The sequence below is a fragment of the Lutra lutra genome, chromosome 9 (genome assembly GCF_902655055.1).
Source record: "Lutra lutra chromosome 9, mLutLut1.2, whole genome shotgun sequence".
NCBI classification, from domain to species: Eukaryota; Metazoa; Chordata; class Mammalia; order Carnivora; family Mustelidae; genus Lutra; species Lutra lutra.
This window is the reverse complement of record NC_062286.1, coordinates 119,297,068-119,319,996: the sequence shown is the minus strand read 5'-3', so window position 1 is coordinate 119,319,996 and position 22,929 is coordinate 119,297,068. Positions and strand designations below refer to the sequence as shown.

At 47.6% G+C, this 22,929-nt stretch overlaps 1 protein-coding gene across 3 annotated transcripts in view; it reads right to left on the bottom strand.

Annotated features, from left to right (window-relative positions):
* Window positions 1-243: 243 nt before the first annotated feature.
* The window catches only part of ZNF341 (zinc finger protein 341), a 45,589-nt gene continuing 22,903 nt past the window's right edge, over window positions 244-22,929 (bottom strand). For all 3 annotated transcript variants that reach the window (XM_047745747.1, XM_047745746.1, XM_047745748.1), the window contains 7 exons: window positions 21,869-22,059; window positions 18,171-18,379; window positions 11,018-11,114; window positions 9,240-9,372; window positions 4,885-4,996; window positions 4,553-4,623; window positions 244-2,783 (listed from right to left, as the gene is read on the bottom strand). In XM_047745747.1, the coding sequence (XP_047601703.1) occupies window positions 2,254-2,783; window positions 4,553-4,623; window positions 4,885-4,996; window positions 9,240-9,372; window positions 11,018-11,114; window positions 18,171-18,379; window positions 21,869-22,059 (1,343 nt within the window). In that variant the 3' untranslated portion in view covers window positions 244-2,253. The remainder of the gene's footprint in view (window positions 2,784-4,552; window positions 4,624-4,884; window positions 4,997-9,239; window positions 9,373-11,017; window positions 11,115-18,170; window positions 18,380-21,868; window positions 22,060-22,929) is intronic.

Here is a 22,929-nt window from a genome sequence, read left to right as displayed (position 1 = left end):
AATATTAGGCCTTGATATGTCACTTCTGTGGCCTGGGTCTGCCACATACTGCTATGTGATTTGGGGGTGCTTAACCTCACTGTACCTTTTGCCTCATCTCAGGTTTAAGATGGAATTAAAAGTAGCACCTACCTCCAAGAGCTTAGGACATGCCAGGCATGGCATAAGTGCCTAGTAAACATGAGTCCTCATGATTATTGATAAATGTACATGTATGTGTACATTGACAGGAAAAGACAGAAATATAACTTAAGTAGTTTTATTAGGATGGAGACATGGTTCTTAACATTTTCTTTAATGTCACAATTTTTTAAAACGTTTATTGACTCCTCCATTTTGTAGAGAACAGTCTAAATTCCTCAACCCAACATCCAACGATATCTGATTCAACATCAACTTATATTTCAATACAGCAAAGTGGCTAATGGCACATGGAGGCAGGCCACCCCAGCCCGAATCCCATCTCTGTGACTTACTAGCTGTGTGAGCTTGGGCAAGGAGCTCTGCCTCTCTGTGCCTTTGTTTCCTCATCTGTAAAATAAGGAAATTAACAATTCTCACCTGATGGGGCTGAGATGGTATGTGCAGTGTCCATCATGTGGAAGCTTGAGACATATAAGAGATTATTATGATCTAACCACTACCCCCAAATCTCTGGTCATCCTGATCCATTCACCAGCCCCCAAATCATCTTACTTTGAAGGCTTTACTCATGACTTTCTCTTCCTGGCATGCCTTTTCCTATTTATCCATCCATCAAAACATCCTGTGTCAAGGACCAGCTCAAATGTGCCCTCCCCTAAAGAGAACTTCTGTCCTCACCAGCCCCCCTCTGGCCGTGAAGGCTGGGTGCACTTCAAGCTCTCACTACCTCAGCTGTATACCACTTCCTCATTGGTCCTTCCTCTTGCATCATACCCTTCCTGAGGGGAAGCTGGGCTTGCTCTGAGCTACAGCCCAGAGCCCCAGCACAGATATCTGAGGGATGTACCAGCCTTCAAGGAAACTCATCAAACTGAGTCCAACATCTCTGCTGCGTCCTGCCTGTCCTTTCTTGGGCCTCGGTTTTCTCTCCTATCACTGAAGCAGTGTGGCTGTGAATAGAAATGAGGAGACCCTGGTCAAGGCCCCTTTTCTCTTCCCTGCCTCCCAATAAGCCTGGCTTGCTTCTCCTCTGGACTAGCTGGGGAGTGGGGACAGAGTGCTGGCAGTGGGGGCAACTACTGATTTTAGAGGCCTGCTTGCGATGGACCTCTGGCTCTGATCAGAGTTTCTGATGTTGAAGGGTTTGGGGCAAGGCCCAGGATCCTGCATTTTTCCAAAGTGAGTATAAACCCCTTCCATGGCCATGTTCTGAAATGTGGGAGCACCGAACCTCTCATGGCTAACGGGGCAACGTAGCTGTGGGCAAGGGGCCATGGGCCCTCTCAGTCCCCACACACTTTGGAGGAGGGAGTGCTGCCACCTAGGGGCAAAGAAAGAAACTGCCAAGGCTCAAGCCTGAGCCATTGGACGCGTTTTGATAAAAACATTTGAGCACTTTCCAAGTGCCAAGCACTATGCCAAGTCCTTTGCACACATATCATCATATTGGGTCCCCATGACAACCCTATGAGGTCGAAACGTCATAAGCCCCATTGTACAGAAGAGACACACAGGGCTCAGAGACGGCAAGTGACATACCTAAGGTCACACAGCAAGTGAATAGCAGCACTTAGATTTAAGGCCAAATCTGGCTGATAGCTGTACTCTAACTGTGACACTCAGTGCTGCCTAAATGCCTATGTCACAGAGTCATCTGCGGATACCCTGTGGAACCGTATACAAAAAGGTCCAGCAGATAAGGGCTCTACCCATTTCAGGCCTCCAGAAGAACAGCTTGACCAGAGGCCACACTGAGACAGCCCCAAGGAGGGGCAGGTGGGACCACTCCGTCTTCTCTCTTAGGTGGGCTGACACCAGGCTGGACCAGCCAGACCCTGGGCTGCTGGCTTGGCCAGCTCTCTGACCTCCAGTGCCCCTACCTGGAAGCGGTAGGCGGCAGCCCTGCCTCATATTCCAGAATGCCACAGGCCTAGCCAGCAGAATAGGAGCCACAGCAGGCTGGCCACAGGCGAGGGTTCATAAATGACACTCCAGAAGGATTTTGGCCAATGGCTCACTTCCACAGGGAAGGATCTCTTGTCGGCCCCTGAGGCCTAGACCCACAGGGAAGCACCAGGCCGGGCTCTGGGAGCAAACACCGCAGGTCCGTCACTCTGAGGCCTGGATGTAGACAGGCACAGCTAGCATGGCACATGGGCCCTCGGCCCCGGCCTGCAGCTCTGCCAGCGCCAGGTTGGAGCCCAGGTTCTCTGCATGCCCGGGCACTACCAGCTCCGGTTCACCCCCCACTGTGCCACCCACCACGATGGACAGCACTGCGTCTGGCTCCGAGAAGGGCGGCTTGCCTGGGGCAGCCTCGGACACTGACCCAGCCCCAGTGTCCTTCAGCTCCTCCAGCCCCAGCGGGTCGGGCAGGGGGGTTACCACCTTACGCCCGCCACTGCTGCCACTGCGGGGTGCTGCCCTCCTCCGGGAGGGCCGCCGGGCTTGCAGGTCCTTATCCTTCTGGGGGCCAAGGCGGCAGCGGTGATCTTTGAGGTATTTGTGTCGGGAAAAGCCCTTGGCACAGCCGGCGCAGCGGAACTTGTAGTTGCCGGTGTGGGCACGCTGGTGCTCCGCGAGGTGGGCACGGCGGCTGAAGGACTTGCTGCACAGGGCACACTTGTGGAGCTTCATGCCTGGAGCGAGGGGAAGTCCGTGAGAGGCACCCTGACCCCTTAGTCTGCAACCGCGCCTCTGCACTAGGGATAAAACCCAGTCTCTTGGCTTGCCTTTGGAGCACGTGTCTGATCTGGGCTCTGCTCCTGCCAGTCTCATTTCCCACCTTTTCCCAACCAGCCACACCAGCTCTCCTCAGGCCACCAAGATTCTGCCTAGAATAGCATGCTCTGCCCTGAAATCTTGGCTAACTTAGCCAGGTCACCATTATCTCTCTCCTCTCTGGTCTGTCTGTCTCACCCTCGTCCCCTCAGACCATCCCTGCAGGGCAGCTAGAGATGGCTTCATGAACTACACAAAGGATCCTGACTCTAAACCCTCCACCGATTCCCCAAGTTTTCCACAAAGCCCTGTGCGTTGGACCACCCCCTTCACCTCTCAGCCCCATTCCCTCCTTCCACTCACCAGCTCTCAGATCTCCATGCCTCCCACTCACCTTTCCTTGTCTTAAACAACCCCCCTATTCTCTCCCCTGCCTCAAGGCTTTACACTTGCTTCCTCCTTCTGGAAGCTATTCGCTGGCTCTTCTCATCCCTCAGGATAGGTCTGATGTTACCTCTTCCTGGAAGCCCCTCGATATCTGCTTCATTTCTTTCTCTGCCCCATCCTTCTGTTTATTCCCATCTTTGTACTCTGCATACTTTGCTGTAAGATACTTACACATTTGTTCTTCATTTTCAATCTCTATCACTAAATGCAAAGCTTTCCCAGGGAGGCAGGGGGGATTCTGCCCATCTGATTCCGCCCCATCACCCCCAGAGTCTGACATGTGATAGGTTCTCAATAGTCACTCACTGAGTGAATCACTGGTGCCTCCACGTCTACCATGAAGTCAACTCCAGCCCACACTCGGCCTGAGCCATACTCCCCTCACCCTCCCTGGGATGAAGGCTCAGAGAGCAGCAGTGACTTGCATGAGGCAACGCAGCAGGACAGTGGTCGTACTAAGAATCAGACTCAGGCCCTCTGTCTTCAGTCCTCAACTCTCTACTCTCCCAGTTTTCAAACTTCCCTTAGCCACTAAATCCTTTCTGTAAACCTCTGGTTTTTAACCAGGGGCAATTTTACCCCTCAAAGACTTTGGCTTGTCCTCTGGAGCCATCTGTGGTTGTCCTAGCTGCAGGGAAGATGCCACTGACATCCAGAGGGTAGAGGCCGGATATACTGGGAAACATCCCACAAAGCACAGGGAGGCCCCCGGGACAAAGCATCAGCTACTGCAAAATCTCAAGAGTGCCAAGAAACCATGTTCCAGACCCAATGGTATGTGGAAAGCCAGCTGAGGTATTCTGGGGACACAGCAGCACCCCAGGAAGTGCCATAGAGCCCCTGGAAAGCTGAGGAGTGGGGTGGAGAGCCCTGCTCCATGCACCAGCTGCCCTGCTCTGCTGAGGGTACCAAGGAACCTTCCTGGCTGTGTCCTGGACCCCACTGGAATCTGATTTCCCTCCATGTCCGATCCACATCTCTATCACACTGGGCACCTCTCTGATTTTCAGCTATCTCCTCTCAGGCAAGCTTCCCCCTCAGCCTGGGGAACTGTGTCTGACTTACCTCCATAGGACCCCGAGGACTCTAATGCAGACATGGCTCGTGGTTCCTATGAGCAAATGTCTGTTGGCTGGAATATACCAGGCAGACATAATAAGCTTCATGGGATGCGCCTGCTCTTTCTAGGAGGCCCGCCCCAGGGGTTCAGACCCTCCTGGTATGTCCAGCGGTCACTTACCGGAGTGGGAGAGGATATGCGCCTTCAGCTTGTCTGGCCGGTTGAACTCTTTACTGCAGCCTGTGTGTGTCCTGGAACCCAAAACCACTGGTCAGGGGGAGCTCACCAGACTCGGACTCTCTTGCTGGTCTCTGTGCTAGCCCTGGGCATGAGGGACTCCCTGTCTACCCCAAAGGCCAGGCAAGGAAGCAGGGTGGGGAGTGAGGCAGGTCAGGTAGCAAGGCTCACGACAGGATAATAGGAGAGAGGCCCTTCAGAACCTCAGCCCTGACAATTCTCTGTCCCACTGCTGGGTAAATCGGCCCCTCCCACTCATGCCAGTCTCCACTCACGAGAAGGGGCATTTGTATTTCTTGAATGGCTCATGGATCAACATGTGCCTCTTCAGTTTGTCCTTACGGTTGAATGCGGACTCGCACACTGAGCATTTGTAGGGCTTCTCACCTGTAGGAAGAGACACAGCTGGGGGGTGGGGACTATGAGTCCCATGAGATGGAGTCTGAATATGGGGTACACTAGAGGACAGCAGCCCCTCTAGGGAAGTGGCCTGGGAGAAAACAGCCTCTCCCATTCCTCATGATTTTGTTTCTCAAAGGAGAAGAGGGGGCTATTGCAGATAGGGCAGTCAGGAAAGGCCTTTCTGATGAGGCAAGAGGGGAGACCTGAGGTGGTAGGGGAGCGAGCCATGATGGAAATTGAATTCAGGGTCCCAGGAAGAAGGAAAGGTGGGAGTGTGTGGTATGTCTGAAGAGCAGTGGGGAGGCCAGTGTGGCTGGAACAGAGTGGGGAAGGGAGAATGAGGCAGAAGGGGAGGTCAGTGAGACAGCTAGGCCCAACAGGAAGGGCCTGCAAGGCCTAGGTTTTTACTCTGAGTAAGAGGAGAAGCCTCCAGAGGGGCTGAGTGGAGCAGGGACAGATCTGACTTAAGAGTGTCACGGGCTCCCTCTAGCTGCATGCAGAGGACAGACTGGGGGGGGGGGGGGATGGGAAGTAGCCAAGAACAGACCATGTTAGTTAGGAAAGCGGAATCGGCAGCCTTTGCCAGTGGACTGACTGTGGGGTGACTGAGGGGAAGGGAGTCAAGAATCTAAGGTGGGCCTGAGTGATGGGTGAATGGCTGTGGCATCTACCGAAATGGGGTCCACCACAGGGGAGAGAATTATACCTTATCTAATGGAATTGTTGCCACAAACTATGAAGGAAGTACTAGGTGAGAAAACTGAAGGTCATGGTCTGTACCTAGTGAGCTAAGAAGCCAGCCCAGCAGTATGATGCAGAATCTGCCTGAGTCGCCCCCCATCGGCTGCAGCAGAGCCTGGTGGGGACCAGGAGGGGGAGGAGAGCAGCTCTCACCTGACAGGGGTCCTAACCTGTCCTGTGGAAAAGGGCTGCCACTGGGCTGTTTTGACTTCCTGCCATTATTTCCTCCCTGTTCTCCCTCTGGAATGAATAAACTCCTTTTGAAAAATGCCAACCCAGTGATTAAGGAAATTCTGGCCCTTACGATGGAATGCTCTGCAGTCATGTGTCCAGATTAGTGTCCAGTTGTGTTTCCTGATCTGGAAAGAGGCTCCTGGTCATACTGCTAGTGAGGAAAGAAAACTGTAGAACAGCTTAAGACAATCCCCCTTTTGTTAGAAAAGATAAAACCCTCATATTCCAAAACAGCCCTAGCCACAGGTGGTTATATATACCACCTGTGCAGATGCAGGCAGAGAGCTGAGGGCAGGTACATTCCAAAACGTCAGTAACAATTAGGATTCGAAGAGGCAACCTAAAGTTTTACCTTATATACTTCTATGCTGCTTCCATTTTTTAAATATAAGCATGTATTACTTTTGAATAATAATTTTTAAAACTATAAAGAGAGTAATTTGGCAATATCTATCAAAATTACCAAGCATGTACTTTTTTCTTCTTTTATTGTGGTAAAATATACATAAAATTTACCATTTTAGCCACCTTTAAGGGTCCATTACAGTGGTATTAGATACACTGGCATGGTTGTGCAATCACCAGCACCATCCATCCCCAGAACTTTGGCATCATCCCAAACAGAAACTCAGTACAATACTGCATATACACTGGAACCTAGCATTTCCACTGCACAGAATACACAACTACAGACATACTCCCAAAAGCGTGCCAAGGGGACACACACAGCATTTTGCATACAAACTAATAGCTAAAAATAATCCAAGTATCCATCCCCAGGAACTGGTTAAATAAAAAATAGTAAATAAATGGCGCCTGGATGGCTCAGGGGGTTGAGCCTCTGCCTTCGTCTCAGGTCATGATCTCAGGGTCCAGGGATCGAGCCCCGCATTGGGCTTTCTGCTCAGCTGCGAGCCTGCTTCCCCTTCTCTCTCTGCCTGCCTCTCTGCCTACTTGTGATCTCTCTCTGTCAAATAAATAAAACTCTAAAAAAAAAAATAGTTGGGGCGCCTGGGTGGCTCAGTGGGTTAAGCCGCTGCCTTCGGCTCAGGTCATGATCTCGGAGTCCTGGGATCGAGCCCCACATCGGGCTCTCTGCTCAGCAGGGAGCCTGCTTCCTCCTCTCTGCCTGCCTCTCTGCCTGCTTGTGATCTCTCTGTCAAATAAATAAATAAAAATCTTTAAAAAAAAAATAGTAAATAGGGAGGAATTCTATGCAGCTGAGAAAAAGGTACTGCTAGAAGTATCTCCAATGTATACTGATGAGTGAAGAAAAAAGGCACATAACAGAGTTATAATATTCACTCCATTATGTAAAAGTAAGCAAGCGTGTGGCACAGATACAAAATTAAACCAGAAGGACTCAGACTAGAGCCGCTAACTGCAGTCATCTGCGGGGAGGGGAATTGGGGATACTTTTCAAACTGCAAGTTACGACCTGCTGGTGGTTATTTTAACAACTAAAATTAAACAGAATAGGGCGCCTGGGTGGCTCAGTGGGTTAAGCCGCTGCCTTCGGCTCAGGTCATGATCTCAGGGTCCTGGGATCGAGTCCCACATCGGGCTCTCTGCTCAGCAGGGAGCCTGCTTCCCTCTCTCTCTCTCTCTCTCTCTGCCTGCCTCTCTGTCTACTTGTGATCTCTGTCAAATAAATAAATAAAATCTTTAAAAAAAATAAAAAATAAAAAATAAAATTAAACAGAATAGAAAATATTGTTTACGAAATTTCTGTTTCAGTATATGCTCTGCATATGTGTTTCCTGGGTTGTAGTATAAAATATATTTTTTTGCCATAGGTCATAGTAAAAAAAAAATTTTTTTTCACAACATACCAGGAACAAATGTATCAGATTATTTTTGTTAAAGATTTTATTTATTTATTTGACAGAGAGAGATCACAAGTAGACGGAGAGGCAGGCAGAGAGAGAGAGAGAGTGGGAAGCAGGCTCCCCGCTGAGCAGAGAGCCCGATGCGGGACTCGATCCCAGGACTCCGAGATCATGACCTGAGCCGAAGGCAGCAGCTTAACCCACTGAGCCACCCAGGCGCCCCAGTAAAAAATTTTTTTAAATATTTGGATTATCCATTTGCGGTGAGAGGATGGGGTTATTTTCTTTTTCTCATATTTGTTTTTTTATTTTTATTTTTTTTTTCATATTTGCTTTTGTAATGTCAAGGATTTTCTTTTTTTTTTTTTTTTAAAGATTTTATTTATTTGACAGAGAGAAATCACAAGTAGGCAGAGAGGCAGGCAGAGAGAGAGAGGAGGAAGCAGGCTTCCTGCCGAGCAGAAAGCCCGATGTGGGGCTCGAACCCAGGACCTGGGATCATGACCTGAGCCGAAGGCAGCGGCTTAACCCACTGAGCCACCCAGGCGCCCTGTAATGTCAAGGATTTTCTATTCAGGTTTTTGCAACTTTTGGATCCTTCTAAATGAAAAAAATTTTTTAAAGTAATAATCTTTTTTTTAAAGATTTTATTTATTTATTTGAGAGAGCAAGTGCATAGAGGCAGAGGGAGAAAGAGAGGCAGACTCCGGCTGAGCAGGGAGCCTGATGTGGGGCTCGATCCCAGGATCCTGAGATCATGACCTGAGCTGAAAGCAGATGCTTAAGCCCCTTAAGTAATACTCTTTTTTTTTTTTTTAAGATTTTTATTTATTTATTTGACAGAGCTCACTAGCAGGCAGAGAGGCAGGCAGAGAGAGAGGAGATGGCTCCCCGCTGAGCAGAGAGCCTGATGCGGGGCTCGATCCCAGGACACTGAGATCATGACCTGAGCCGAAGACAGAGGCCTAAACCACTGAGCCACCCAGGCACCCCAGTAATACTCTTTTAAAGATTAAAAGAGAATAAAATGTCAATGTATCTCAACTGGGGAACAAAGGAGGGGGGTTCTGCCCAGGTGTGGGTGGGAATTTTGCAGGGAGAACAGCACCTCTACCCCAAGGTGCTCAGAATAGTCTGAGTGAGCTGTCAGGGGGCAGAGCCAAGGGTCCCCCCGCCAGCCTCCAGAGGTACATCTCCACTCTAGTACTGGTGGAAATTCCTTGTTCACTTGAGAGGGCAGCTTGGAAGGTGGCCAGAAAGGAGATGAGGAAAGAGTGGGGAAGGAACTGGATGGGGAGGGAGAAGAGGGCTGGAGAAAGATGGGATAAAGGGCAGAGGGGGATGGGAAGGGGAAAAGAGACAGAGCTGGGGGAGCGGACAGGGGGCTGGGCAGGAGTTGGGGGTGGGGGACACAGGGCACGCACCTGAGTGGATGTGAGCATGCAGTTTGAGGTAGTGCTCCCGCCGGAAGAACTTCTTGCACACCTGGCACTTGAACCTGCCGCCACTGCCGTGGGTGGGCAGATGGCGCCGCAGGTAGCGCTCACAAGGAAACACCTAGCAGAAGACAGGAGCTGGCCTTAGGTCTGACTCAGTAGCCCTCACCACCCTCTGAGCTTAAGGGGCCCCTCATTTCCCACACTTATGGAAACAATTTCCTTTCTGCCCACCAGGGTCAAGGATCAGGGCCCAGTGTCAGGCTTAGCCTTAAAACCTCACAGCTCGCACGACTCCCCCATAACGCCTGCTCTGAGCTCCTGCCAGCCTGCTTTTACTACCCAGGAGGCCCTTCTTTCGTAGCCTGACAAACTTCCACTTGGCCATCAAGATCCAGCCCAGGTGTCACTGCTTTTGTGAAGGCCTCTCTAACTGTCCAGTGCCACAGAGGGCCATACAAACTCGACCCTTGAATGTTCATATACGTTTTATTTATTTCTTTGTTTGTTACTTAAAGTAAACTCTACCCCCAACATGGGACTCGAACTCACAACCCCCGAGATCAAGAGTCGCACGCTCTACTACCTGAGCCAGCGGGTACCCCTGTGCATCTATGTTTTTAAAGTCGCCATCTGACCCCTTGAATCATAACCCGTGGCTTAAATGAGATCCCTAGAAGGGCAGAGGAGCTTTCATTCACCGCCACAGGGCCTGGGTCAAATGTCGCACATGCAAAAGAATGAATGACAAAAGAGCCAGAGACACGGAAGCCAAAATCTTCCTCTCCGGCCTTAGGAAAGGCATTCGTTCATTTTTTCATTCATTTGCTACAGAGAAGTAGTCAGGGTTACAGACCCAACTACTTAGTAGCCCCTCCATGTCCTAGCTGGGAGAGCTTGCTGTACCTCGGTTTCCCCATCTGTAAAATGGGAAGAGTAGTGGTATGGTTCCTAGAGTTAAATGACTCAATGCGATCAAATGCTCCGAAAAGTATCTGGCACGTGGCTCTTGTTCAATCCATGATACCTTTTCTTTGGGACACAAATTCCAAAGCCCCAAATTAGGCTATCTGTATAATCAGAAACATCTACCATGCAGCTGACATGCAACCAGGGCTGTCCTGGAAAATCTGCCGTGTAAGGCTGTGAGAAAATGAGTAGACTAGAGAAACCAGTTAAAGCACCAGGTAGATGCAATCAGCGGAATCCAGACTTCAGGAAACTGCACAGGACCAATGGCCCAATCTCTTCAACAAATAAATTAAAAGAAAAGAAAAGAAAAAAAAAAAAAAGGAGCACTGGCGGGGAGCACCTGTTGATGAACAGAAACTTTGATTGTATCGAGTGGCTGGAGTGTGTGGACCTGATTCAGACAAATAAACCTGACAAAAATTATGATATTTCCAAGACAATTAGAAATGAGAACATCAGGCTTAGTGATGGTTTTCAGATTCACTGGAAAGAACCCACAGCAAGAAGGACAGTAATAGGTCAGGAAGCTGGAGGCCGCTGTGCCGAGGCTGGGCCTGGGCCCAGGAGAGGCCTCACCCCACATCGGCACAGCCTGGCCGGGCCTGGCCCGGCCCAGTGGCAGCCGCAGAGTGGACGCGTGTGCTATCCAGTGGCTCAGCTGGGCCATGCAGGGCTCTTCCTCTTCGGAGATGAAGTGTCATCTATGGAGACGAGCCCAGGAGAGTGGGAGGTATTTGCTCTACCACCTCTCACCCCCCATCATGGCCCCACGGGGAAGGGGCAGTGGTACCCACCTTCTGGCAGTGAGGGCAGGGGAAGTTGTGAGTGGCAGTCTGCAGGTGGTGTTCCAGGGCCTCGGGGGTTGAGTATTTGTTGACACATTTGACACACCTACATGGGAAGGAGCAAGAGGGGGACACAGCAGTGTGAGGAGACCGGACTGGCCCAGCATCAGCCATTCTCCTCCCCCCAGGACAACAGTGGAAGGCAAAATTCTACACTTAATTCATTCTTTTCCTTTCAAAAAAAAAAAAAAAAAAAAAAAAAGGGAAGGTCAAGGGGCTTGAACTCATGACCCTGAGATCAAAAGTTGCATGTTCTCGGGGCACCTGAGTGGCTCAATCAGTTAAGCCTCTGCCTTTGGCTCAGGTCATGATCCCAGGGTCCTGGGATAGAGCCCCATGTCAGGATCCCTGCTCAGTGAGGAGCCTCCTTCTCCCTCTGCCTCTGTTCCTCTTCCCTGCTCATGCTCTCTCTCTGTCTCTCTCAAATAAAAAAAATAAAAAATAAAATAAAAAAGTGACATGCTCTACTGATTGAGTTAGCCAGGTGCCCCAGAGGGAGTTTTTGATGGAAATTAAAAAAAAAAAAGAAAAGAAAAGAAAAGAAAATCAGACCATGTTACATCCTTGCTCAAAAAACCCCACCTTGGCCTACAAGGCCCTAATGGCTCGACCACTCCTACCTCTCAGACTTCATCTTTCTCCACGGCCCATCCCACTCTGCTCCAGCCACCTTGGCCTCCTTAATATACCCCGAACACACCAAACTCTCCAGCCTCAGGGCCTTTGCACCCGCTGTTCCTGCTACCAGGAACACTCTCCCCCAAATATTCCCTTGGGTAGCACCTTCTTACCCTTCAGGTTTCACTTCAAATGTCACCTCCTTAGAGATGCCTTCCTTGAGTACCCTGTCTCAAGTTGTCCCCTGTAGCCCACCCCCGGGCACTCCCTACCCAGTTTTGTTTCCTTCTTAGCACTTATTATCTATAATTATTATTTATGTGCTTACTTGATTTGATCTGTCTCTTTTATCAACAATGGGGCTCTGGAGGCAGGGACCATATCTGTCTTGTTCATAACCTGATTTGAGCACCAGTGACAATCTAGTATGTGAAGAAGTCAGACAGACAAGGATCCAGGCCTGGCCCCTTCTTGTTTCTGACCCTCAGTTTCCTCATCCACAAAATAGGGTAGGAATCCCCTATGGACATGCCTCTTGTTCATTTTTAAGACTGTCATAAGAGTCAAAGGAAACAGGTGTGCCAAACAGCTCATTAATCACAAAACATTAAAAACGTGGTCTCCATTCTTAACATCACAGGCTGGCAAGCCTTCAGTTGCAAGCTGCTCTGAAGAGAAGATCCCTCCAGTCTCCCAACCATAAAACCATCTGCCAGCAAATGGACCCATTTATAACGAGGTTCCAGTGAGGAATGCTCCAGGTCGGAGGGTAATTCATGCTAAAAATAGAAACACGGGCCCTGACATCTGTACACCAGGGCCACCATGGGAAACGCACAGGCAGACTGCACCTGTGGTAGGCCCAGGGGACCTCCTCAGACCACACTCTGGAAACCACAGGCTAAATGCCTCCAGATGGCAAGAAAGGAAGAACAGGTCAGGTGGGAGCAGAGCTACCGGGTGGGGGGTCAGTGAGGACAGAGATGTTCCAAGCTGGTGAGGTAGGAAAGGGCAAGAACGCCACAGGCCTCAGCGGTGAGGAGACACAGATTTCCGTGGGAGGTAGCGTAGCAGGAACCATTAAAATGAAAACTTCCTGCCAGAAATGCCACCCTAAGTCATCCAAGGTGACATCCTCAGCATGGGGGCAAACCCATGTCCTGTGCCTGCTGATCACTGTGTGCTGAGGACAGAGCGTTACTCTCTGATATTTCCTGCCAAGAGGGCCAATCCTGCATCTAACCTGAGGTCAAATCACACAAACCCCAAGTGAGGACATTCTATAAAATAACCGGCCTATCCTCTTCAAAAATACCACGGTCATGGGAGACAAAGACCAAATGAGCAGCTGTTCCTGCTTTTAAAGGAGAATAAAGAGACATGATCTAATGCAACCTGTGATCCTGGCTTGGATCCCAGGCCAGAAAAAACATTTACTTTGTCTATAAAGGATGTTATTGAAACAACTGGAAATTACTGGATGAGGTTTCTAGGTCAGGAAACGGAACTGTATTGATTTAAATTTCTGATTTGATAACTGCACAGTGCTTCTGTAAGAGGTTGTCCTTCTTTCCAGAAAATATACACTAAAGACAAAGGGTAAAAGAGCATTGTGTCAGCAAATTATCCTCAAATAGCTCAGAACATAATACAGAATATAACGTTGAAAAGTTAACGTTTGGAAAATTTGGGTGAAGGGCATATATGGGAATCCTCTGTAGTACTCATGTTTTTTCTGGAGGTCTGAAATTACATCAAAGTAAGTTCCTGAAAGTGACTGTGGTATGGGGAAGGGGCTCAGGGTAGACAGGGAATTTCTTTTCACTCATGCCCTTTTTTAGTAATTAAATATTGTACTATATACATATAATTATTAAATAATTATTTTTTAAGAAACTTTTAAAAAAATTTTATTTACTTATTTGACAGAGAGAGAGAGATCACAAGCAGGCAGAGAGGCAGGCAGAGAGAGAGGAAGGGAAGCAGGCTCCCTGCTGAGCAGAGCCTGATGGGGACTCGATCCCAGGACCCTGGGATCATGACCTGAGCCGAAGGCAGAGGCTTTAACCCACTGAGCCACCCAGGCACCCCAATAATTATTATTTTGAAGTAGGTAACCAATCTTCTTAAAAGCCCTCATTGATTAAAAACATTGTTTTCTAATTTTTATTATTCCTTTTTTTTGTTGTTTGTAATCTCTACACCGAATGTGGGACTCAAACTCATAACCCTGAGATCAAGAATCGCACGCTCTTCTGACTGAGCCAGCTAGATGCCCCTCCCACATTGAGGTCGGACCTGCAAAATCACTTCTAGGAACTTATTTATAAGTGAGCAAAGATGTCCAAAGTAGTTCTTGGTAGTGCTGTAGGTAATAATGAAAAATTGGGAATAACCTGACTATCCTGCAATCACGAACCAGTTACATAAATTTGGCACGTACAATGGAATGATAAGCAGCCACTGAAAAGGCTGGGGCAGGTCTGTTTGTGCTGAGATGCGAAGATATCCATACTATAGTTTTAAGTGATACCGCACAGCACATGTACAGAGTAAACCCATTAAGTTTCAGTCAGTTTGCTGGAAGTTGTAAGACACAAAAAAGGCACAATGAATTTTCACCGAAGTCTGTAACTATGTCTGGGATGACCTGACTCCATTGTAGCCTGTGGTAATTGTATCTACAAACATGCTCATTACAGACACAGACCAAATAACATGTACCAAGAGGATAATAGGGATTATTTTTGCTTGGCAGGGTTTTGGTTTTTGTGCGATTTAAAAATATATATATTTTTCTTGGGGCACTTGGGTGGCTTAGTCGGTTAAGAGTCTGCCTTCAGCTCAAGTCATGATCCTGGGGTCCTGGGATCGAGCCCCATGTTGGGCTCCCTGCTCAGCTGGGAATCTGTTCCTCCCTCTCCCTCTTCACCCCCCACCCCTTGTGTTCTCTCTCACTCACTCTATCAAATAAATAAAATCTTTACAAAATATTTTTTTTCTCTGCATTGAACATAGGTAACTTATGTAATTAGGAAAAAAAAATCAATAAATCTTATTTTTAAAAGGAAAAAGTAAATATATAGCATATATAGAGTGGCATGCATAAAATTCACTTGAAGGGTTTGGGGCTTGGGGAAGCAACACAGATAGACCAAGGCAATGTGGTCCAAAGGTGGCAGAGCAGATAGACCAATGGGGCCCGGACACCTGGAAACATGATGAAGCCACTATACCTGCTCAAACGTTACTGAGAAACAGAAATAAATTCTCCCTCATTTATGCCACTATTATTTGGAGCCTGTATTGCATGCAGCCAAGCCTATCTAAACTGTACAAATAATAACTTCCAGCAATCACATTTATTGAGCCCCTGTGATGTTCCACGTATCATGTCTGAGAGCCTCACAGTTGTCTTACCTGATCCTCGTAAATAGGCCCTATAGTTATCCCCATTTCAAAGATATGGACACTGAGGCTCAGAGTGGCCAAATATCTTGCCAAGGTCATCTCCAGGGCTTGTAGTCAAGCTGGGATTTGAGCACAGGCAGGTGGCTCCTTACCATTACCCAGAACACCATTCCACCCTTGGGTCATCCAGATGGTGGCCTGCCTCCTCGGGCCTTACCTTTGGGCCAGGAGAGGCGATGGCTACCAAGGGTTCCTGCCTGGCACTGTAACCCTCACACAAGAACCTAGGAGAAGAGACTGACTGTAGACACAGGGCATTGGGCTCAACCCTCAGCCTACAAATTCCAAGACCAGAGCTGGGAGGCTTCCAAGGTTCCAGACGAGAATTCGAATCTCAGCTCTGTGCTGACGCTGTTATTCTGACAAGTAGGTCACTTCTCCTTCTGAGCCTTAGTGTCCTCATCTTCCAAAGGGGGAGAACGCCACAGTCATGAACTAAACTGTGTCCCTCCAAAATTCATGTGTTGAAGCCTTGGCCCTCAATGTGATGGTATTTACAGATTTAAGGATGGGACCTTTGGTGGGTGGGTGTGGGTGTGTGTGCGTGTTTGGGTTTTGATGAGATCAGGAGGGTGGGGTCCTCATGATGACAAAGTGCCTTATAAAAATCTTTTTTTTAAAGATTTTATTTATTTATTTGGCAGACAGAGATCACAAGTAGGCAGAGAGACAGGCAGAGAGAGAGAGGGGGAAGCAGGCTCCCCGCTGAGCAGAGCCCAATGTGGGGCTTGATCCCAGGACCCTGGGACCATGACCTGAGCCAAAGGTGGAGGCTTTAACCCACTGAGCCACCAGGAGCCCCACAAAATGCCCTTATAAAAAGAGATTCTGTGTCTGTGGCATTTTGTTGTAGCTGGAGCTGACTAATACCACCGCCTCCCTCCCAAGAATGCAGGGATCAATGTCCCCAAGTCAGAGCTTGGCACATAGTAAGTGGTCCCTTCTTTTTACTTGCCATCTCACTCCAGAAAGCCACACACTTACAGCAACTCTCAGATAATTCACAAATCAATCAGGCAAAAGCAAAAGAAAATGTGCCCTGAGTTCAAGTGGGAATTATCCATCACTAATCAGAAATCTCTGCCCCTTGACTGGCCAAAGCTTTGCCTAGGTTTCCTGCCTCTCTGGCTCCAGTTCCCAGTCTCCTCCAGGGCAAGCTGCCCTACACCCATTTAAGTCCCAATCCCCTTGTCAATTTCTCAAAGCTTTTGTGATTTCTACAGGCCCTTCTTACCCTTACCCTGGCCCTACCCTCCCCTTTAGGCCACATCTAAACATGCTCTCCGGGGCACCTGGATGGCTCAGTGGGTTAATCTTCTGCCTTCTGCTCAGGTCATGATCCCAGCGTCCTGGCATCGAGCCCCATATTGGGCTCCCTGCTAGGCGGGAAGCCTGCTTCTCCCTCTCCCACTCCCCTGCTTGTGTTCCCTCTCTCACTGTTCTCTGTCTGTCAAATAAATAAATAAATAATTTTTAAAATCTTAAAAAAAAAATAAAAATAAACATGCTCTCCCACTTCCACTATACACAACGATCATTCTAAACCACTTGCTATTTCATTTCATATCTCTATACTTGCTGTTCCTTCTGCTAGGAATGCATTCTACCCTACCTACATGGCCAACTCTTACTCATTCCCTCAAAACCCAGTTCAGATAGCACTGCTTCAGGGACACCTTCCTGGCCCTAGGTCCCACTGTGCTTCTTGTATACCTTATATCGATGTATATATTAGCATTTTATCACAATACCCATAGGTGTTCTCTCCCAAAGGAGCCCATGCATTCTAAGCTCAGGATCTGTTGTTACTTACCTCTGAAGCCCAGAGTGACACCCAGGAGTTACACCTCATTAACACATATTATTGGATAAATCCCTACCCGCACAAGTTTGTACAGAAAATCAAAACCATTCCAACATGAAAATATTCACTAAGAACTGGGAGAAGGCCCCTGACAAATACCCCTCCCTGTTTATCACTAATACCGATTCCCACGATTCCCACGCATTGTGAGCTAGGCTTCGTGGCATTGGTTGAACACACAGCAAAATGGCTGCAGGCAAAAATGTGGGTGTGATCTCACAGTTAGGAACCTGATACTGGGGAGCACCTGGGTGGCTCAGTGGATTAACGCCTCTGCCTTCAGCTCAGGTCATGATCCCAGGGTCCTGGGATGAGCCCTGCATCGGGTTTTCTGCTTGGCAGGGAGCCTGCTTCCCCTCCTCTCTCTGCCTGCCTCTCTGCCTACTTGTGATCTCTGTCTGTCAAGTAAATAAATAAAATCTTAAAAAAAAAAAAAAAAAAAAAAGAAAGAAAGTGATATTGGGCACCTGCAGATAACCCATAAGGAGGGTCTGGAAGAGGGACCAGAAAACCACCAAATAAGAGAAACTCAATGTGGACGGTCACAGGATTAAAAGCTCAATGAGAATGGTTTAAAGACTCAAGCATTAAAAGCTTGTGACAAAACTGAGGGAGCCTTTCTTCATTTGCCAGAGGGATGCTCTCTATGACCACCACGGAAGACTAAAATGACATAAAGGAGTCTCAGAAAAAACTACCCCCAATAAAATCTACACCTGGTTCATTCCTTGCTCATTCTAAGAATCAGCCTCTGGCTTCAACTTTAAGCTGAATTTTATAGACTATAAAACAAGTGAATCTTATTTTTAATCAGTTTTGCTTTCCAGTATGTGCTTGTTCATTCTGTTTCCGTTCTAAGAATCTGTGTACCATTCTGACTGAAACCTACATTTTGAAGATCAGACAAAATCATATTTTCATACTAGTTTTAGTTTGGGAAAAAATATCGGTTTTCCACTATGAATGAAAAAATATTGCTTTCCCCTTTTTTCACATTATTTTTTTAGGATAAATGTCTACCAAACTGAAGAATGATACAAGGAGGGCCAGCATCTTCTCCCCAGGTCCTCAGCAGTCAGAAGGAGCTAGGCGGCCGAGCCCTGGGGTCCCTGCAGGGAGAGGGGGTATGGGCGGGGGGAGGTCACATACTTGTAGACTGCGCTGTCCTTCTTGGGGCTGTGCTGCGGCAGGAGGCTGTGGGAGTACTGGTGCACGCCCAGATCATAGAGCGAGGGGAAGTCCTTGCCACAGAGGTGACAGCGATAGCTCAGCTCCTCCTGGTGGCTCTTGATATGCTCCAGAAAGGTGTCGAGCTTTGGGAACGTCTGCGCACAGCTTTTGACCACACACTTGTATACCTTGAGGGAAGACACAGACCAGGTGACGGGAGGCAGGTGGTTCCCCTGTGCCCCTGCTCCTGGAGCTCTGTTTTGTCTTGATGAAAGAGTCGTCTCTTCTCAGCCCGTCACAAGGCCCCAGGACCTTTCCCTCAGGTGCTGTGTGTGACCTGGTATCTTTAGGAAAATTACCCCAAGCCGGGAAATGCAGTGAAAAGATAACATCGTGTCCTTCCAGTGCTGTACTAGAGTAGTGGCTCTCTGACTTGAGCGACCACCACAGTGACAGGTTGCCGGGCACCACTCCCAGACCATCTGAGTCAGCAGGTGTGGAGGGCCTGAAGACAGGCCTTCCTAACGAGTGCCCAGGTGACAGGTGCCAAAGTCACAGCTCTGGGGATCTCGCCCTGAGAAGTGCTATCTACCAAGCCTGCCCAGGGTCATCCCACTCTCTGGGGACTGTGCCTTGTTTTGACTATTTACTATGGATTAGGAGCCTGACTCTAGAGTTAATTAACTTGCAGAAAACAGCTCCAATATAAATGATTTTTGTCAGGTAGCAGAGATATCCCCAAAGGTCATGGGTTTTATTGCCCTGTAGGACATTAACCAGATTTGAATCTACCTTAACCATCTTTTCTGAATGTTCCTTTCTTTCACTGACCTAACTATACCTATGTATGAATACCAGTATTCTATATCCTCTTTTGAACTGGCTTTGTCATCCTTCTAGTTTCCTTATTAATGAGTTATGTAAAATTCTGGCTAATGTTCACTATGTTATTTTTATGAGAATTAGGTTTTTAAATTTTGAAATTATACTTTGACAAGCATACTCCTGATTACCTATACAATTCCACTTGCTGCTTCTTCCTAACAAAGTGAACCCTGATTTGTTCAAGCCCCCTTAAAACACTTGGTCTCCCTGGATCCCTTGTATCTACTGTCAGCCATCGGGCTCCTTTCTTGCCAGTGATATATAGGCAGCAGTCTTTAGGGAAGGCATTACTTCCAGAACACAAAAAGCAAAAGCTTCCTAAGAAAAATCCCTCTGCTTTTCTCATTTGTCCTGACTGGAATACAGATGTGATACCTGGAGATACAGCAACCATTATGCAACCTTGAGGATGGAAGTCACATGCTAAGGAGACAGGGCCACAAACCAGAAGTAGCCTGAGTCTACAATGACATAACTGATCTGCTATACAAGCCCAATGCCGCTTACTTAGGGAATTCTTGTGACATAAGGGAAATAAAACCTAACTAGTAAGCTAGTTGTCTATTATTTGCAGAGTAATAATGAATTCCTAAGTGTTAGAGCACGCCCACTGGCTCTGACTAATGAGAAATCTACAGAGGGCTTCTAGGAAAGAAGAGACACAGAGAAGACAGCCCATTTTTGCTATGTCTAGACCACTGCCTAGAGTGACTACCATCCCAGGACCACAGGTAAGCCATCAGTACAGAACCAGGTCATATCCTCAGGTGGCAGAGGTAAGAGGTGGAAGGACACTGGGTCCTTGATGTTGGGGTGAGTCAAATGACTGTCTTAGGCCTGGAGCTGTGCAATCTTGGCTTTTCAATACCCTTGGGTTGCAATGACAAGCCTCTTAATTGTTTAAGCAATCTGAGTCAAAGTTTTCTGTGATTTTCCCCAAGGGTGTCCCAACTTAACACCATTAATCCCCTGCTGGGAATCTAGGATAAGGGACAAGTCAGGAGATTTAGATGAAGATTTTATTATAGTGACGTTCACCATGGTTTTGCTTAAATAGCAAAACAAGTTCATATCCTACATGTTAAAACAGGATTTCTTAAAATGTAGCTGTTAAAAATGATGTTTTTTTAAAAACAGTGACATGAGAAAATTCTCAGAATAAAAAATTAGGTTAAAAAATAGAAAGCACAGGGGCGCCTGGGTGGTTCCGTGGGTTGAGCCTCTGCCTTCGGCTCAGGTCGTGATGTCAGGATCCTGGGATCAAGCCCCACATCAGGCTCTCTGCTGAGCAAGGAGCCTACTTCCCCACCTCTCTCTGCCTGCCTCTCTGCCTACTTGTGATCTCTCTCTCTCTCTGTCAAATAAATAAATAAAATCTCTAAAGAAAAAAAAAAAGCACAAATCCCAAGAGAATTTATGCTTATTAAAAAAACCCAATCTCAAGAGGTCCCATGTGGATGATTACACTTATACAACATTCTCAAAATGACAAACTTATAAAAACAGAGAACTGATTAGTAGTTTCCAGAGGCTGAGATTGTTGGGAAAGAGGAGAGCAGGTATAATAATGACAGGCAGAATGAGGAAGATCTTTGTGGTGATGGAATAGTTCTGTACTGTGACTGCAGATTTTACCTATAACAGGTAAAATGGCAAAGAACTACACATAGCTTTATACCCATGTCAGTTTCCTGGTGTAGCTCTCAGGCTGTAGTTACACAAAATGTAACCATAGAGGAAAACTGACTGAAGGGTATAAGGGACCGCTCCCTACTATCTTTGTAACTTTCTGCGAACCTACAGTTCTTCCAAAAGAGAAAGTTTTTTTTTTTTCTAAAAAGCTATCAGAAAAAAAAATACAATTCAAAATTATATGTATATACAGATCCCAATTATAAGAAAAAAAACCCTAGAAACTACAAAATATGCTGGATTTTGTGGGGCATTCTGGGGAACACATATTGCAAGGTGGTTAATGACATGGGGTTTGGCTCTGAGCCCCGACCCAGTCAGTTACTGGTGGTCACTCTGGATAGGTCACTTCGCCCCTTGGGGCCTCAGTTTCTGCATTGGGATGTACTGAAAATGCCTATCGCTAAGGTTGTTATGAAGATTAAATACAACTTTGAATGTAAGCATTCAGCAGGGTGTCCAGCATCTAACAAATGCATTCTTCAACCTATACATTCTTTAGATTTTTCTGAAATTAAAAAAAAAAAATTCTCTTTATTTATTTATTTACTTATTACTTTAGAGAGAGGGAGAGAAAGAAACCTAAGCAGGCTCCAAGTCCACCATGGAGCCAGACACAGGACTCTATCTTACTACCCTGAGACCATGACCTGAAAGCCAAAATGAGCTGAAATCAAGAGTCCGATGCTTAACTGACTGAGCCACTGAGGCGCTCCTGAAGTGTATGCTTCAAAAAGGGTGAATTTTGTGAGATGCAAATTGTATCTCGATTAAAAAAATAAAAAACAAAAAAAGACTGTGGTCCTAAATCCCCATAGTAGGTGTTTAGACATTAGATTTCCTTGGAGTATTAAGAATTTTTCTCATGTCCGGATTCTATTTTGTATGACGTATAAGAGCTGGGTTTCCTCCCTTGGCCTAGCACCATAGTGGCCCCACCCAGAGAGGGGAAGCCTGGCCTATCACGGGTGGTTAGATGGTAGCTCACTGCAACTGGGGCGCACTCCTGTCCCTTTCTAGGTACTGTTCAAGACTCCGGCACCAGCCGAGTCTCCCATCTCCGGTGGTTGTGGCCTCCCACTGCCCACCGTCTGCTTTACCTGCTCATTCTTATGCTGGGTCATGTGGGACTTGAGCTGGAAGTAGGTGCTGAACTTGCTGGGGCAGAACTGGCACAGGTAGGAGCTATCGATGAGGACAACCTGCTTGGCCTCCAGTTTGTCCCCTTCGTCCTCACCTGCAGCAGGCAAGGCCTGGGGCTGTGGGGCACCCGACAGGGACTGGCCCAATCCTGTTGAGAAAACCAGGGAAGAAGTCACTGAGACTGGCAGAGGAAGAGTCAGGATGGAGGGCCATGACGTTCAGGAAGGGTTCACAGAGCACCCGCCGTGTGCTGCCATCTACCATGTTCCTGGTGTCCGACACTGTACTCAAGGCCCCACACTCACATTCAGCTTTGCGCACAGATACCGCCATTCCAGGTGTCCACCTCCTGAATGTTTACATCCTGACTGGTAAACAGCTACTGCCTCAAATCTCCGCTCACTGGTCTTTCTCTAGCCCTCTCCAGGTTTGTTAAAAATCTGGAACACTACTCCCGGCTGCATTCAACATACTTCCCCAGCTGCTCTTCCCTCACTTTTTGAAGACAGGGGCCTCTGACTCATCTCTACAGAGGCCTCCATAAATGTTTGCTATATGGTTGAAACGCTGATGCCAGGCACTGTAAGGATTTAAAAAAGAAGAAGAAGAAGAAGAAGAAGAAGACGACGACGAAGAAGTAAAGAAACAGATGGGACGCCTGGGTGGCTCAGTCGGTTGGGTGGGTGCCTTCGGTTCAGGTCATGATCCCAGGGTTCTGGGATCGAGTCCTGCAGGAGCTCCTTGCTCGGAGGGGAGCCTGCTTCTCCCTCTGCCTGCCACTCCCCCTGCTTGTATGTGTTCGCTCGCTCTCTCTCTCTCTCTCTCTGACAAATAAATGGACAAAGTCTTTAAAAGAAACAGATTGTTCCCCAAGGAACTCAAAAAAAAAAAAAAAAATGCACAGGGCACACAGAGACTGGCTAAACACACTGTAGGGCTAGTTCCATTAGGAAGCTCAAATAAAAGTGGCCACATGCCGCTCGTGTAGCAAAACACCCCCTTTGTTCGCTGGTATGTG